Source organism: Anolis sagrei, chromosome 9 (assembly GCF_037176765.1).
Source record: "Anolis sagrei isolate rAnoSag1 chromosome 9, rAnoSag1.mat, whole genome shotgun sequence".
NCBI classification, from domain to species: domain Eukaryota; kingdom Metazoa; phylum Chordata; class Lepidosauria; order Squamata; family Dactyloidae; genus Anolis; species Anolis sagrei.
This window is the reverse complement of record NC_090029.1, coordinates 24,130,980-24,146,079: the sequence shown is the minus strand read 5'-3', so window position 1 is coordinate 24,146,079 and position 15,100 is coordinate 24,130,980. Positions and strand designations below refer to the sequence as shown.

The 15,100-nt window shown below is 45.4% G+C and overlaps 2 protein-coding genes across 2 annotated transcripts in view; one reads left to right on the top strand and one right to left on the bottom strand.

Annotated features, from left to right (window-relative positions):
- Positions 1-249: 249 nt before the first annotated feature.
- FEM1B (fem-1 homolog B) lies at positions 250-8,666 on the top strand. Its single transcript, XM_060755384.2, has 2 exons — positions 250-1,794; positions 5,691-8,666. The coding sequence occupies exons 1-2, from the start codon at positions 1,541-1,543 to the stop codon at positions 7,324-7,326; spliced, it is 1,890 nt and encodes a 629-aa protein (XP_060611367.1). The 5' UTR covers positions 250-1,540; the 3' UTR covers positions 7,327-8,666.
- Positions 8,667-10,289: 1,623 nt separating this feature from the next.
- Positions 10,290-15,100, bottom strand: part of ITGA11 (integrin subunit alpha 11) — an 80,947-nt gene continuing 76,136 nt past the window's right edge. The window contains exon 30 of the mRNA XM_060755385.2: positions 10,290-12,520. Within this exon, the coding sequence (XP_060611368.2) occupies positions 12,449-12,520 (72 nt within the window). The 3' untranslated portion in view covers positions 10,290-12,448. The remainder of the gene's footprint in view (positions 12,521-15,100) is intronic.

The window sequence follows — 15,100 nt, the reverse complement described above, 5'->3', positions numbered from 1 at the left end:
TAACCCTACGATCTTATGATTCTATTCAAGGCAATGGAGGCTAAGGCTAGTATGCCAGCCATGCCTTGTTTTTGAGTCCAGAGAGGCTTGGCAGAGGTATCTTCCTAGAGGCGCTGTCACATTTCTTTCTATCGTTTCCTTTTTTCCTAAAACTGGAAAGAGCCTGTTCGCACCCGGAACGATTGTTCATGGGGGGCAGTTTCCCCGTAAGACTTGAATTTTCGAAGCACCCAGAGCGGCTGCAGAATCCGCTTCCGGGTTCCGCACCAGCAGTGTTAGACCGAGGGAGGGTGAGAGAGAGAGAGAGAGAGGAACGCGAAAGCTGAGCTAGGCGACTAGGAAAGGCCCTTCCGGCTTTCCGTAGCTGCCGTTGCTGCTCCATTCGCCCTCGGCTTGACCCTTGCGGGGATCCGTAGCTGAGGAGACGAGGCGAAGCCTGGCAGCGTTTCCTTCCTGGGCGCCCCGTCGAGAGGCCTTCCCGGCCGCTTCCGGGGAGAGGGGTTGGGGCCAGAAGGCTCCGGCCTCCCAGCCGAGGGCCAGGCAGGCCTGCAAGCGCCTCCCCAAACCCTGGGCCGCGAAAGGGAAGGAGGGAACGCACGGCCTTGCCTTCTACCCTGGGAAAAGGGCAGGTTGACCTGGCCCACTCTCACTTTAGAGGCCTTGTTTTGACAGAACCTAGGCCCCACTTTCAGCTTTTTTGGAGCAGGCCGGCCCTTGCCTCTTCCTCCTTTTTATGAGGCTGTCATCCACTTCCAGATCCCGCCGGCTTTTTGTCTTCTCCTCATCTCGATGGAGCCTCTTCCCAATTATGGTTTTCTTTGGGGCTGCTGAAGGGTGAGGCCTTGCCCCCTCCTTTTTTGTGGGGCCTGTACCCCACTCCTAGATTACATGGGGCAGGTCTTCTGGACCCTGATACTTTCCCTCCTTTTTCATTTGGAGGACTACAGCGAAGGGCAAAACTGTGTCCCTTCCTTATTTGCAGATTAAGGCTTTCATTGGGGCCTGATCTCCACTCCTAGATTAAGTGGGGCACATCTTTTTGCACCTTCCTCCTTTGGACTTTTTGCCCCACTTCTGAACCCTGATACTTTCCCTTCTTTTTCATTTGGAGGACTACGCCTTTGACTAAGGTTGTATCCCGTTTTCAGACAACTACAAGGCAAGCTTCACAGTCCTTATTGGGAAAGAGCCAATAGCTGATACGCCACTTCTAGACCTGGCAATCCCATGCTGTTGCTCCCTCCTCGGGACGATGTGCCCCACTCTCCATAAGGACTACTAGTGCTTGGGCGCCACCTCGGGGGCTGCCCTGAACCCGTGTTCCTTGGAAGCGGCGGGGACCGGCACCACGACGAGAAGCCCCGGCGCCCCCCCAGACCCCACGGGGGTCGGCCCGCATGCGCCTCCCTGCTGCAGGGCCACGGAGGAGGAGGAAGAGGAAGAGGAGGAGGAAGAGGAACTGCCCAGCCCAGCCCTGGCGCCGGCCGGGGAGAGCGCTGCCACCACCGTGGGTTGGCGTTGGCGTTCCCGGGAGGAGCAGATGGCCATGGAGAGCCTGGCCGGCTATGTCTACAAGGCAGCCAGCGAGGGGCGGGTGCTGACCCTGGCTGCCTTGCTCCTGAACCGCTCGGAGAGTGATGTCCGCTACCTGCTAGGCTTCGTCACCCACCAGGGTGGGCAACGCTCCACGCCGCTCATCATTGCCGCACGCAACGGGCACACCAAGGTGGTGCGACTGCTCCTGGAGCACTACCACGTCCAGACCCAGCAGACAGGCACCGTCCGGTTCGATGGGTATGTCACTGGAAGGCGGGAATGGATTGAATAGGAGCAGACTTGTTGTCTGCTCCCCTTGAAATTAGGACTAGGAGCAATGGATTCAAATTACAGGAAAGGAGATTCCACCTGAATAGTAGGAAGACTTCTTGACTGTATGAGCTGTTCAGCAGTGGAACTCTCTGCCCCGAAGTGTGGTGGAATCTACTTCCTTGGACATGTTTAAACAGTGGCTGGGTGGCCATCTGTCAGGGATACTTTGATTGTGCTTTTTCCTGCATGGCAGGGGATTGGACTAGGTGGCCCGTGTGGTCTCTTCTAATTCTATTATTCTATCATTCTTTGATCCATTCCCACTGAAGTTCTCCTGATAGGAAGAGAAGATGTTTCAAAATACCCATATTGTCTCGAGCCTCATGTGCCATCAAATCTAATGCGCACATCCATTTTCAAAACCCTGAAACCAAAAAAGCATTTGCTGCCAAATGTAATGTGCAGCAACAAAAAGTGCCCTCTTTGTAACCTGGCCATTATGGTTGATGCATACTTAGAATTTCTTCTTTAAAAACAAAAGCTTCTAGCAATGAAAAAGAAAACTTTGGGGTTTATCTATGCTGTAGACTGAATCCACTTTAATTGCCTTGGTTTAGTGATATGGAATCATGGGTTTTTTAGTTTGACAGGACTATTAGCCTTTTCTACCAAAGAAGGCTGCTGCCTCACCAAACTACAAATCCCAGGATTGCATAACATTGAGCCATGGCCATTAAATCAGAGATGAGGTACCTCCAATAGAAGCTCCAGGTGCAGCTCACGAAGAAGCTTCCCCTTGGTTTTGGCTCAGCATTGAGATGACCGTAATGTAACACACACTCTAATTTTGGCATAGTAATTTATTCAAAAAAGGTGAGCATTAAATTTGAGTACATAGGGTACGTTAGTTTCTGGTAACTGAGTTCATGGTGGTATGGTGCCAGTCTTGCTCAATGGATGGAATCGTGTAGGTTGCTCATGTAAGACTATTTTTAATCTATAGCTGAGTAGAATGTGGCAGGAATGTGCTGGGCCATAACCTGTAGGAATACAGTCTCTATAGCAGAGTAGAGTGCACCATAGCCAATGATATATATCAGCTTATGGTAGAAAACAGGAGAGAACATATGCAGATGTGCTGACAGGGAAGAGGCTCAGAGGTCTCGCTTGGAAGACTTCAGGATAAGTTTTGGTGTCTTCCAAGCCAAGTGATAATAATGCAGAGTTGTGTGTATGTCTTGTTTCACTTCAGTACTAAAAAAAGAGCAAAACTAGTTATTAGTTGTCGAAGTAATCTTTGCTTCAGTTTTTTTGAAGGTTGGCAAACTGAAGTACTGACACAGAGAGAGGCACCTCAGGCTTCCTTTGCAACTAGTTACTTTGTCTAAGTATAATGAAGTTACATTTTTAAAGCAATATAACAAAGTTTGGCATGGCAAACTTTCTAGTTCTTTTAAAGCTCCCTTTCAAGGCATTTTGAAAACAAGTTTCAAGTTTTATGCTTTTCCCATTTTGTGTGCTCAAAAAGTAACAAAGTAACGGAATGTAATGAGCAGTATGGTATAATATGTTTTCTAACAAACTACCTTTTCTTGTCATCATAACGACAGAGCAACTGGTTACTTTCCATTTCCCAAAAGGTGGACTCAACTTTTCTCCTGTACTGCATGCCCTTTGTGTCAGGGAGGTGTTTTCCTTCTGCTTTTGGCTTGACACTTTCTTTCTGTGACATCGCTGAGGCACTGGTTGCTGAGAGCTGGGGAGCCTGTCATCAAGGGGGGAGCCCAGATTGGCCCACTGTGCAGCCAGACTCACCTGTTGAAATGGACTAGGTATGAGGATAGCAGTGCAGACTCTGGTCAAAGAAGCCCAATGGGATTATGATGGATGCTCTTAGATGAGATCTAGACACCACAGGAGTGTTTTTTGTTTGTTTGTTGACAAACAGAATCTTGGTTGAATGGAATTTTTGGAGGGCAGAAATGAATTGGCAATAGAATCTTGTTGGAGCTAGGAAGGATCTGAGGAAACTACCATGGAGTTAAAGAGTTGTCAGAGTTGAATTCCAGGCCAGATTAGAAGAAAGCAGGGAATAGATTGTGTTCATTGTTCCCTTATTTTGTATCATTCCAATTGGCTATACTAAGATGTGTAGAAATGTGAGTTTTGCTGAAGCAGCTCATTGCATGCTCAGATCTGACATTGAAACAGGTTTGTTGAAGCTTGTTGTTTGTCACCGGTTGGAGGAGGCTAGTTGCCAGGGCCATCCATCTTTTTTTTTAAAAAAAAAAAACAACAACCCTGCAGCACTTTGTACACGAGGAGAGGAACCCCTTCATAGCAGCTGAGTATTTTTTGCTAAGGAATCCTTGAGAAATCCATGGGATTGCCATAAGTTGATGGGTGACTTGAAGGCAAACACACATTGTAGCTGGAGGCAGGGATGTGGACTTATGGGGCCAAGTATCAACTCTTGCCAAAGTTCTCTCTCCCTCCAACAGAGTTTGTCTTGCTGACAAGTAAGGGTTCCACTTTGTTGCTTCTTTTGAGACACCTTACAGTTGGTGGGATGCATTATTTTCCTGATATATTGCAACATGATTTGTAATTATTGTACATTCTCCTGCTTAAACTAGGGTGAGTCATTAATAACAACATGCTTTGGGTTTCTCTTACCCAAATGGCATGCAGACATTCCCAACCTGTTTGGAAGCCAGTTGCACAATTGTATAAACAGGGCATCTGTTAATATGAAGTGAGCACCATACATTTATGTCACTGAGAAAACAAATTTTCCACTGCAGGGAATTAATGTGGCTCTTTTCCACAGAGAGCATGTACTCTATATTGTCTTATAGTGCGCATGCTCTGGAACTATTGTGATGATTTTTGGGTCCTTTCTCTCAAATGCATTAAAGAGGGAGTAGGGATTTCCTACCAGAGTTGGTCTTGGGAACATAGACTCAGAGAAACATTGGAAGTTGGAAGAAACCTCAGGGGCCATCCAATCCAACTCCCTTCTGCCATGCAGGAAAAGCACAAAGTACCCCCAACAGATGGCAACCAAACCTCAGATTAAAGCACTCCAAAGAAGGAGCCTCCACTGGACTCCAAGGCAGAGCGTTCCACTGTTGAACACCTCTTCTTATGGTCAGGAAGTTCTTCTTAATGTCTCATTGGAATCCCCTTTCCTGCCATTTGGACCTATGGCTCCAAGGCAGCAGAAAGGAAGTTTGCTTCCTCATCCTTATGACATCATTTCCAATATTTATACATGACTATTATGTCTCCTGGAGCCCACTGGTGGTGCAGCAGGTTAAACTGCTGAGCTGCCGAACTTGCTGATCGAAAGGGTGGTGGTTCGAATCCGGAGAGCGGAGTGAGCTCCTGCTGTTAGCCACAGCTTCTGCCAACCTAGCAGTTTGAAAACACGCAAATGTGAATAGATCAATAGGTACCGCTTCAGCAGGAAGGTAATGGCATTCCATGCAGTCATGCTGGCCACATGACCTTGGAGGTATCTAAGACAACACTGGCCCTTCGGCTTAGAAATGGAAATGTGCACCACCCCCCAGAGTGGGACACAATTAGACTTAATGTCAGGGGAAAACCTTTACCTTTTTATCATGTCTTCCTCCGCCTTCTCTTCATCCAGCTTAACAGACCTAGCCCTTTTAACCCGCTCCTCAGAGAGATTCATAGTTTCCTAACATTTGATCATTTTAGTTGCCCTCCTTTGGACACTTGCCAACTTGTCACTATCTCTCTTGAATTGTATAATCTTCTCCCCAAACATAGTTCTCCATACTGGGAAACTGAGCTTATTGCAGGTTGGTTTTTGGAAATTATACCAGCTTTAATGTTTGGTCTTTTTTCTGCAGCTATGTCATTGATGGTGCTACGGCACTGTGGTGCGCAGCTGGAGCTGGCCATTTCGAAGTTGTGAAGCTCCTGGTGAGCCATGGAGCCAACGTCAACCACACTACAGTGACCAACTCCACCCCGCTGCGGGCCGCCTGCTTTGACGGCAGACTCGACATTGTGAGGTACCTGGTGGAGAACAATGCCAACATCAGCATTGCCAATAAGTATGACAACACTTGCCTTATGATTGCTGCTTACAAGGGGCACGTGGATGTGGTACGCTACCTCCTGGAACAGAATGCCGACCCCAACGCCAAAGCTCACTGTGGTGCCACAGCCTTACACTTTGCTGCCGAGGCGGGCCACTTGGAGATCGTCCGCGAACTTGTGAAGTGGAAATCCGCCATGATGGTGAACGGCCACGGCATGACGCCATTGAAAGTGGCCGCCGAGAGCTGCAAGGCGGATGTGGTGGAGATGCTGCTGGCACATGCTGACTGCAACCGCAAGAGCCGGATCGAAGCTTTGGAGCTGCTGGGCGCCTCATTCGCCAATGACAGAGAGAACTACGACATAATGAAAACCTACCATTATTTATATTTAGCCATGCTGGAGCGATACAGGGACAGCGAGAACATTATTGAGAAGGAGGTCTTGCCTCCAATAGAAGCCTATGGCAGCAGGACTGAGTGTCGGACTCCTCAGGAGCTGGAAGTCATTCGGCAGGACAGAGACGCCCTCCACATGGAGGGCCTCATTGTCCGGGAGCGGATTCTGGGCTCTGACAACATTGACGTCTCGCACCCCATCATCTACCGCGGTGCCGTCTATGCGGACAACATGCAGTTTGAGCAGTGCATCAAGCTCTGGCTCCACGCTTTGCATCTCCGGCAGAAGGGGAACAGGAACACCCACAAGGACCTCCTCCGGTTCGCTCAGGTCTTCTCTCAGATGATCCACTTGAACGAGCCAGTGAGGGCCAAGGACATTGAGAGCGTCTTGAGGTGCAGTGTCTTGGAGATCGAGCAGGGCATGGCCCGGGTCAAAAGCTCCCAGGAAGCTGAGCTCCACACTGCCCTGGACAACTACGAGTGCAACATCTTCACCTTCTTGTACTTGGTGTGCATCTCCACCAAGACCCAGTGCCGGGAGGAGGAGCAAGCGCGGATCAACAAGCAGATTTATACTTTGATCCAGCTGGACCCCCGGACGCGAGACGGATCCAGCTTGCTCCACCACGCAGTCAACTCGGGGACGCCGGTGGATGACTTCCACACCAACGACGTCTGCAGCTTCCCCAATGCACTGGTCACCAAGCTGCTCCTGGACTGTGGGGCTGCCGTCAACGCGGTGGACCTTGAAGGCAACACACCGCTCCACGTAATCGTCCAGTACAACCGGCCCATCAGTGACTTCTTGACTTTGCACTCCATCATCATCGGCTTGGTGGAGGCTGGGGCTCACACGGACATGGCCAACAAGCAGAAGAAGACGCCTCTGGACAAGAGCACCACCGGCGTCTCCGAAATCCTCCTGAAAACTCAAATGAAGCTGAGTCTGAAGTGCCTGGCCGCCCGAGCCGTACGGGTCCATCATATAAGTTATCGCAACCAGATCCCCAAGACGCTGGAAGAGTTTGTAGAGTTTCACTAGGGCAGATCTCTTGGGGAATGAATGGGGGTGGGAAGTGGGTTTTTGGTGGGTCGGTGATGCACCGTTCCACCTCCCTACCATTTAAGCGGCCACACAATAAAATACCAGGCAGAGATTTTGGATTTCCTTTTTCTGCTCCCTTTTTTCTGTAGCAAGCGCACACCATCCATGCCCTCAAGAACTTGCTTTGATTTATTACCTTTCCAGCCTCTGCAGGAGGATAGGCTTCTTCTTCTCTCTTTTTGTGATTTTGGGCAGAGAAAGGACAGGGAGAGAATCAGACTCACAATGAAAATGGAGTGTGTTTTGATACTCCGATACACACGGGTTTTTGTACCATTGACAGCCGAGAATGCATTTTTAAGCAGCTACCTGCAAAGATAATTTGCGATGAACCGATTGAACCAGCCTGTTACCTATGCAGCAGTTTGGGAAGCAGGGAGGAAGGAAGGGATGTGTTGAGAATGTACTGAAATGTGCAAAGCGACCCAGGGAAAAATTTATTACTCACCAGCCTCTTTTTAATGCCTTTCAGTTCCTAACAAATTTTATTTTTAAAATTTCTGTTTGCCATGAAATGAAAATGGGGAAAACAAGCAGGAAAATGCAGATTGAAATTCAGGTTTTATGAGTGGCCTAAAGATTATTTCTTTTTGTTGAGACTGAGAAAAAAAAAAGCCAGGCAGACCTCTGCAGATCATTCCTTCTTCAAAAGGTGGACATATTTTTCAAAAATGAAAGTCGCACTGTTACAAACCCACACAATGAATGTGTGGGTTTGTATGTCTATCATTGTTTTCTAAATGTTTAAGGACAGTTCTCAGTCCCAGGCCTGAAATAGTCAGCTGAAATGCATTTTTCAGATACCTTTTAACTCGCTGGTAAAGAAAAATATTTTCAGAGGATGAAATTTTAAATTTTTTTGAAATGGAAATAGGATCAGGGAAGAATGAGAAATTGTGTTGGCAACCAGCCTCTTTTGCAAGAAGGTTCTGTGTCTCCACTCCTTTTATTATGGATTGTTTTTGAGAATACTCCCCTCTTCATAAAACAACAAAAGCCGTCTTTTACATCATGAGTCGTACCTTTATTAAATGAGGAATGTTTGACCTGTGGAACATATCTCTCTCCTTGGCAGAAACCTCAGCAGATCAATGTTAAAAGATTTTGTTGCAATTATTTTACAGCCCACTTTCTAACAGTCAGGCAATGAAAGAATGTTCAGCAGTCATCTTTTAAAAAACGAATGAAAGAACTCTGATTTAAATTAAGAGCAAAAGGGCATTCCAGGCACTGGGGTGTATGTTTGTAAAACAAATAAAATCTTGAATGTGACATTATCTCTTAGTTCCGCCTTTTTCTGTGGCATAGCAGTTTGTTGTTGTTTTCGTCAGGTGTCAATAAGGGACAGAAATGATCTAGTATCTGACTGTCACAATTACTTGGTTGGAATCGATATGTGCCAGAATCCTTTGGTGTTTTCTTTTTGGAACATTAGAGGAGAGAACCTGCAAGAGGCACAGTCACAATACCTGAAACAAGAAGGGATGTTGTTGACTTTTGTGGTGTCCCCATATAACTCTTTCCAAATAAGATGAGGTTATAATTCCTTTTGTACGAAAAGCAACACCCCTTCCCTCCCTTTTCCCCCTTTCTCCCTCTCTTTCTCCTTTCCTTTTTTCACTTTTCCTCCCTCCTTCCCTTCCCTCTTTCTCTCCTTCCTTTCTTTCTTCCCATTTTTCCCTTCCCCCTTTCTCCTTTATCCTTCCATTCTTCCCTTTCCACTTCCTTCTTCCTTCCTTCCCCCTCCTTTCCCCTTTCTCTTTCCTTCCCCTCTTCCTTCTCATTTCTCCCCCCTTTCTCCCTCCCTTTCCCCTTTCTCTTTCATCTCTCCATCCCTCCCTTCCCCCTTCCTTCTTCCTTTCCTTCCCCTCCTTTCCCCTTTCTCTTTCCTTCCTCTCTTTCCATTTCTCCCTTCCCCCTTTCTCTCTCCCTCCTTTTCCCCTTTCTCCATCCCTCCCTTTCCACTTCCTTCGTCCTTCCTTTCCCCTTTATTTCCTTCCCCTCTTCTTTCTCATTTCTCCCTTCCCCCTTTCTCCTTCATCCCTCCATCCCTTTCATTCCACTTCCTTCTTCCTTCCTTCCCCTCCTGTCCCCTTTCTCTTTCCTTCCCCTCTTCTCATTTCTCCCTTCCCCCTTTCTCCTTCATCCCTTCCTTTCCCCTTCCTTCTTCCCCCTCCTTTTCCCTTTCTCTTCCCTTCCCCTCTTCCTTCTCATTTCTTCCTTCCCCCTTTCTCCTTCATCCCTCCCTTTCCCCTTCCTTCTTCCTTCTTTCCCCCTCCTTTTCCCTTTCTCTTCCCTTCCCCTCTTCCTTCTCATTTCTTCCTTCCCCCTTTCTCCTTCATCCCTCCCTTTCCCTTCCTTCTTTCTTCTTTCCCCCTCCTTTTCCCTTTCTCTTCCCTTCCCCTCTTCCTTCTCATTTCTTCCTTCCCCCTTTCCCCTTTCTTGGTCATCCCTCCATCCCTCCATTTCCCCTTCCTTCCTTCCCCCTTTCCACTCCTTCTCCCCCTTTCCCCCCCTTCTCCTTTCTTTCTCTTCCTCCCTTCCCCTCGCTCCCTCCTTCCCTTCCTTTCCCCTATTCTTTTCCTTTCTCCCCTTGCTCCTTTCCCCTCCCCCTTTCCCTTCTTTTTTCCTCCCTTCTTTTCCCCTTACCTCCCTCCCTGGTTCTCCCTTCCTCAGACCATTTTTGGACCCCAGTTTTGCCATTAAACATCCCCAAGAATTCCTGTTTGTGAGTACTGCAATATTCACAAAAGGAATCTCCCAGAAGTCCCCATAACTCTCTAGAGAGAAATTCATTCCATTGAATATCTAGTGAGTGGGTATGAAAGGGATGCCGATTCCCCCTTTCAATGGCACATCTGCAGTTCCTTCAAGGTAAGCCTTTGGCAACCCAAAACAAATTCATTTTTTAAAAAGTTTTAATTTCCTTAAAAAAGATCTTATGGCTGCAGCATTTTTACATACATTACTGCATTCAGCTGAACAGATATCTCATTTTCAGTCATTCATATTAACAATAGCATAAATAACTACTATGCAGAAGAGGGGAAATGGCCAAATCAATACCTTTTCATCATAGACAACTATATACATATAATACATTTTCATTTTTGTCTGGGTTGGTTTTGGAAATTGCACAAATTGCGGGCAAACACTTCAGACTGGTTCTTTTCTTGTTTTCCTTACCTTTTAAAAACAAGTAAATAGATTCAGAAAAAGTATATACAGCTGAAGATAGAAGGTTTGTGTTAAGGTGCTTACAATGGGGGTGGGGGTGTATGTGTGTTCAGTGCATTAAAAGGGGATTGAAATCCCATCACTGTTCCATGTTAAGAAAAGAAACCTGTATTTTTGAAGGCTTTCATGGCCAGAATCACTGGGTTACTGTGAGTTTTCAGAGCTGTCTGGTCATGTTCCAGAAGCATTCTCTCCTGACATTTTGCCTGCATCTATGGCAGGCATCCTCAGGGGTTGTGAGGTCTGTTGGAAACTAGGAAAATGGAGTTTATATAACTGGAATGATGTACAGATTGGGAGAAAGAACTCTTGTTTGTTTGAGGTAGGTGTGAATGTTGCAGTTGACAATCTTGATTAGCATTTAATGGCCTAGCAGTTTCAAGGTCTGGCTTCTTACTGCCTGGGGGAATCCTTTTTTGGGAGGTGATTAGAAGTGCTCACAGAAATGCTGGACCACTTTAACAACTACCATATCAGACTACACAGAGAAGCCATTGAAATCCACATGTATTTTCAATAGAAAGGAAGAAACCATGAAAATGAACAAAATTTGGCTACCAGTATTTTAAAAAAACTTCTAAAATCATAACAGTAAATAAAGAAAAACACTCAAAAACATGAGAATTCCAGACAAAAAACAATGAGGGACAGCTAATCCCCTCCCAACAAAGGATTCCCCCAGATAGCAACCAGCCAGGCTTTTAAACTGCTAGGCCATTAAATGCCAATCAAGGTGGCCAATTCATAGCTACCTCAAACAGACAAGAGTTCTTTCTCTCACCCTGGACATTCCAAAGATATATAAACGCTGTTTTCCTAATTTACAACAGACCTCTGAGGCTGCCTGCCATAAATGCAGGTGAAATGTCAGGAGAGAATGCTTCTGGAACATGGCCATACAGCACAGAAAATGCACAACAACCCAAAAACAACTTGGAAAGAGGCCTGATGTGTGAAAGATAATGTATGTCAATAGGGACACTTCTCCCACGCCAGGCCCTTCAAAAGGCATATGGGCCTCAGGTGCAGAAGAAGGATCTTTGTAAACTATGGAACCTTTTGGATTTAGAGGTGAAACGTGGTTTGCTCTGTGTGTCGTGATTGTGCCTTTTCCTTACAACATACTCTCTCTTCGCAATAGCTATTGGGATCACTCCAGGCCCATCTTCCAAATGTGATACCGAACAGTTCTTGGTTGCAAGAGTCATTGCTGCATTGTACATTTGTCATGTTGAATACTGCAATATTGGATGCAATTGTTATTACTTTGGGGAGGAAAGCTCTCTTTTGCAGACAAATCCAGTCAACACTGAAGTGAACTCCACCTTTTGCAGAATAATCCATTTGGCGTGGAATGTGTCCCACCTTTGTAGGATTATCCATTCTGAATTATTCCTTCTTTGCACTTCTCCTCCTTGTTGCATTCTATAGCACACCCTCTTCTTTTTGTTTCCTTTTTTTTTTTTTTTTTACTTTTTGGGTGTGAAGACTTCCTGGAGGTATCTTTGCATTGCTGAGAGGTAAAGGGGTTTTAGAGGCCACCTCATTCCTTTTCTGGCATCTTGAAAAGCCAAGGCTGGTCGCTTTGGTGAAGGACATATCTCCCTTTGGAGTCTGCTCTGTGTGCGTCCAGTGTCTTAAGCAGAAGGAAATGGTGAAACCCAGTTTGAAGAGCCTTTGCCTGGCTTCACCTCCCTGCTCCTATGGGCAGTGTAGTTGCTATCAATGATGGGAGGGCAAACCGACACAAAGGATGGCCTCGGTGCCGGACCACACCGGGCAGCGAGGTGTCACCGAGTCCCTTGGTTGAGAAGCAGAGGCCTCAGTCCAAGTCCTTGCCGTTCTGGTCCTGATCTGCCTCTCGCTTGCGGTTGGCACTCTTGAAGAAGCCCAGCTGTAGAAATGTGAAGGTGACAAAAAGGCAGAGACGTCAGTTCTGCATTCATAGAGATATTGGTAGAAATTGACACCTTTTACAATGAGACCCCTGGCCTATGTCTATGTCTATTTGTTTATGTAATTTATATTAATTGTTTTGTATTGTTTTTGTTATTCCCTTTGTTTACTGTGGGCTTGGCCTCATGTAAGCCGCACCGAGTCCCTTGGGGAGATGGTAGCGGGGTATAAATAAAGATTATTATCATTATCATCATCATCATCATCATCATCATCATCTCTGTCATGTGCGCTTTTGCTTTTTCCTCCTCCGCCACTGGTACATGACCCATCTCCAAACCAGTAAATGTTAACACCTGATGAACCCACCTAGACACAGCATAGTATTTGAGAACACCGAAATGCTGGACCACCAACAGTCACCATGCTAGACTACACAGGGAAGCCATTGAAATACACAAGTACCTGGACAATTTCAACAGAAAGGAGGAAACCATGAAAACGAACAAAATCTGGCTACTAATATTTTAAAAACTCTAAAATCAGGACAGTAAATATAAGACAGTAAATATAATTCCCCGAAAAGCAGGGGAAGTCCATACATGAAACAATCAGGGCCAGCTAACACCTCCCAACAAAGGATTCCCCCAGGGAGGAAGCAGCCAGCCTTTGAAGCTGCAAGACCATTCAGTGCTAATCAAGGTGCTAATCACACCTACCTCAAAGAGTGAAGGGGGGGGGGCAGGAGACAGTTTCAGCTTGTCTCCTGCATATGTCATCAGCTGGGGATCCCTCCCCCAGAACCAACCGCTGCTCTGGGCCAGAGTGAAGAGAGAAGGGGCCAGGGGACAGTTTCACCTTGTCTCCTGTGCTATGCTAATAATATAATATTATATATTGTATATATAATATAATATATTGTATATACATATAATATTATAATGCAATGCAATATAATACTACTAATATGATATGATAATTATATATTTATATTACATGTAATATTACTAATAATATTTAATATTATTAGTAATATTACATGTAATATAAATATATAATTATATCAGTAATATTTAATACTGATATTGTACTATGCTAATAACATAATATATTGTACGTATATATATATCTTGTAAGCTGCTCTGAGTCCCCTTTGGGGTGAGAAGGGCAGCATATAAATGTCGTAAATAAATAATAAATAAAATAATTTGCAGCCTTCACACTTGCCTCAAACAGACAAGAGTTCTATCCTGGACATTCCACAGATATATAAACCTCACTTGCCTAGTTTTCAACACACCTGACAACCTCTCAGGATGCCTGCCATAGATGTGATTGAAACGTCAGGAGAGAATGCTTTTGGAACATGGCCAAGACAGCCTGGAAAACTTACAACAACCCAGTACTTGTATTAGTTTGTATAATCAACCCTGCCTTAAACTGCCAATTTCAGTACACATAAATAGAATAACTTCATTGCCATTGTACATCGTACAACGAAATTAAATGCCATTCCCAATCACATTATATTTGTAGCATTTCAAAAAACAAAATGCCCATCCTTCCACATTCAAATCACTCTTGCACAACCTCTAATGCCATACCAGCATGAAATATAGTCACAGTTCTAGAATAAAAGCTTTCTCAGCCTATTTGTCCTTGTTTTTATCATCCTATCTCATCTGCCAGATAGTAATAGTTCAAAAAAAAAAAAAAAAGGATATCCATGGTGAGATGGATCTTCAAGAATATTCTGAGCTTTCTTAAGTCAGCAGGAATTATAAAGAAAAAGGATAACCCATCATTCTTTGGTAACCCTCTGGAGCACCTTCCTATCTGCCACTATATAATTGCCAAACCATACACAGATGCGGTAGGTTAGAATACTCTATAGCACAGTGGTGGAAAGTCACCTTCAGTTTTTCATTCAGTGGTTGGTTCCTTAAAAGTCTCAAATAATAATATAATCTCTGCTGGGCCCTCTTCACTAACGCAGTTGCACTATGAACACTGGCCCAGGTCAAGTCTTCCTGAACAATGTAGCACCCAGGAAATTAAAACTGGCCACACCCAATCAATGAGAAGATGCAAAAATATGACAAATGACTTTTGTCCCAAGTATTATTGTTATTAGTTCTCTCTCTCTCTCCCCCCCCCCCCCCCCCCCGAGCTGCTGAACTTGCTGACTGAAAGAATGGCAGTTCAAATCCCGAGAGGGCTTTGGTTGAGCTCCCACTGTTAGCCACAGCTTCTTCCAACCTAGCAGTCTGCAAACATGCAAATGTGAGTAGATCAACAAGTACTGCTTCTGCAAGAAGGTAACAGCGCTCCATGCAGTCATGCCAGCCATATGATTTTGGAGGTGTCTACAGACAACGCCAGCTCTTTAGCTTAGAAATGGAGATGAGCACCAGAGTCCTAGGGTCAGACAAGACTAAACTTAATGTTGGGAAACCTTTACCTTTGCCTATTGTTGTTGTTATGCTTATTTACACCTCGCTTTTACTCTCCATAAGGAGACTCAAATGTGCAAAATACTGGGGTCAACTATATTGTGTCTTCTTAGTGGCTATGTTCT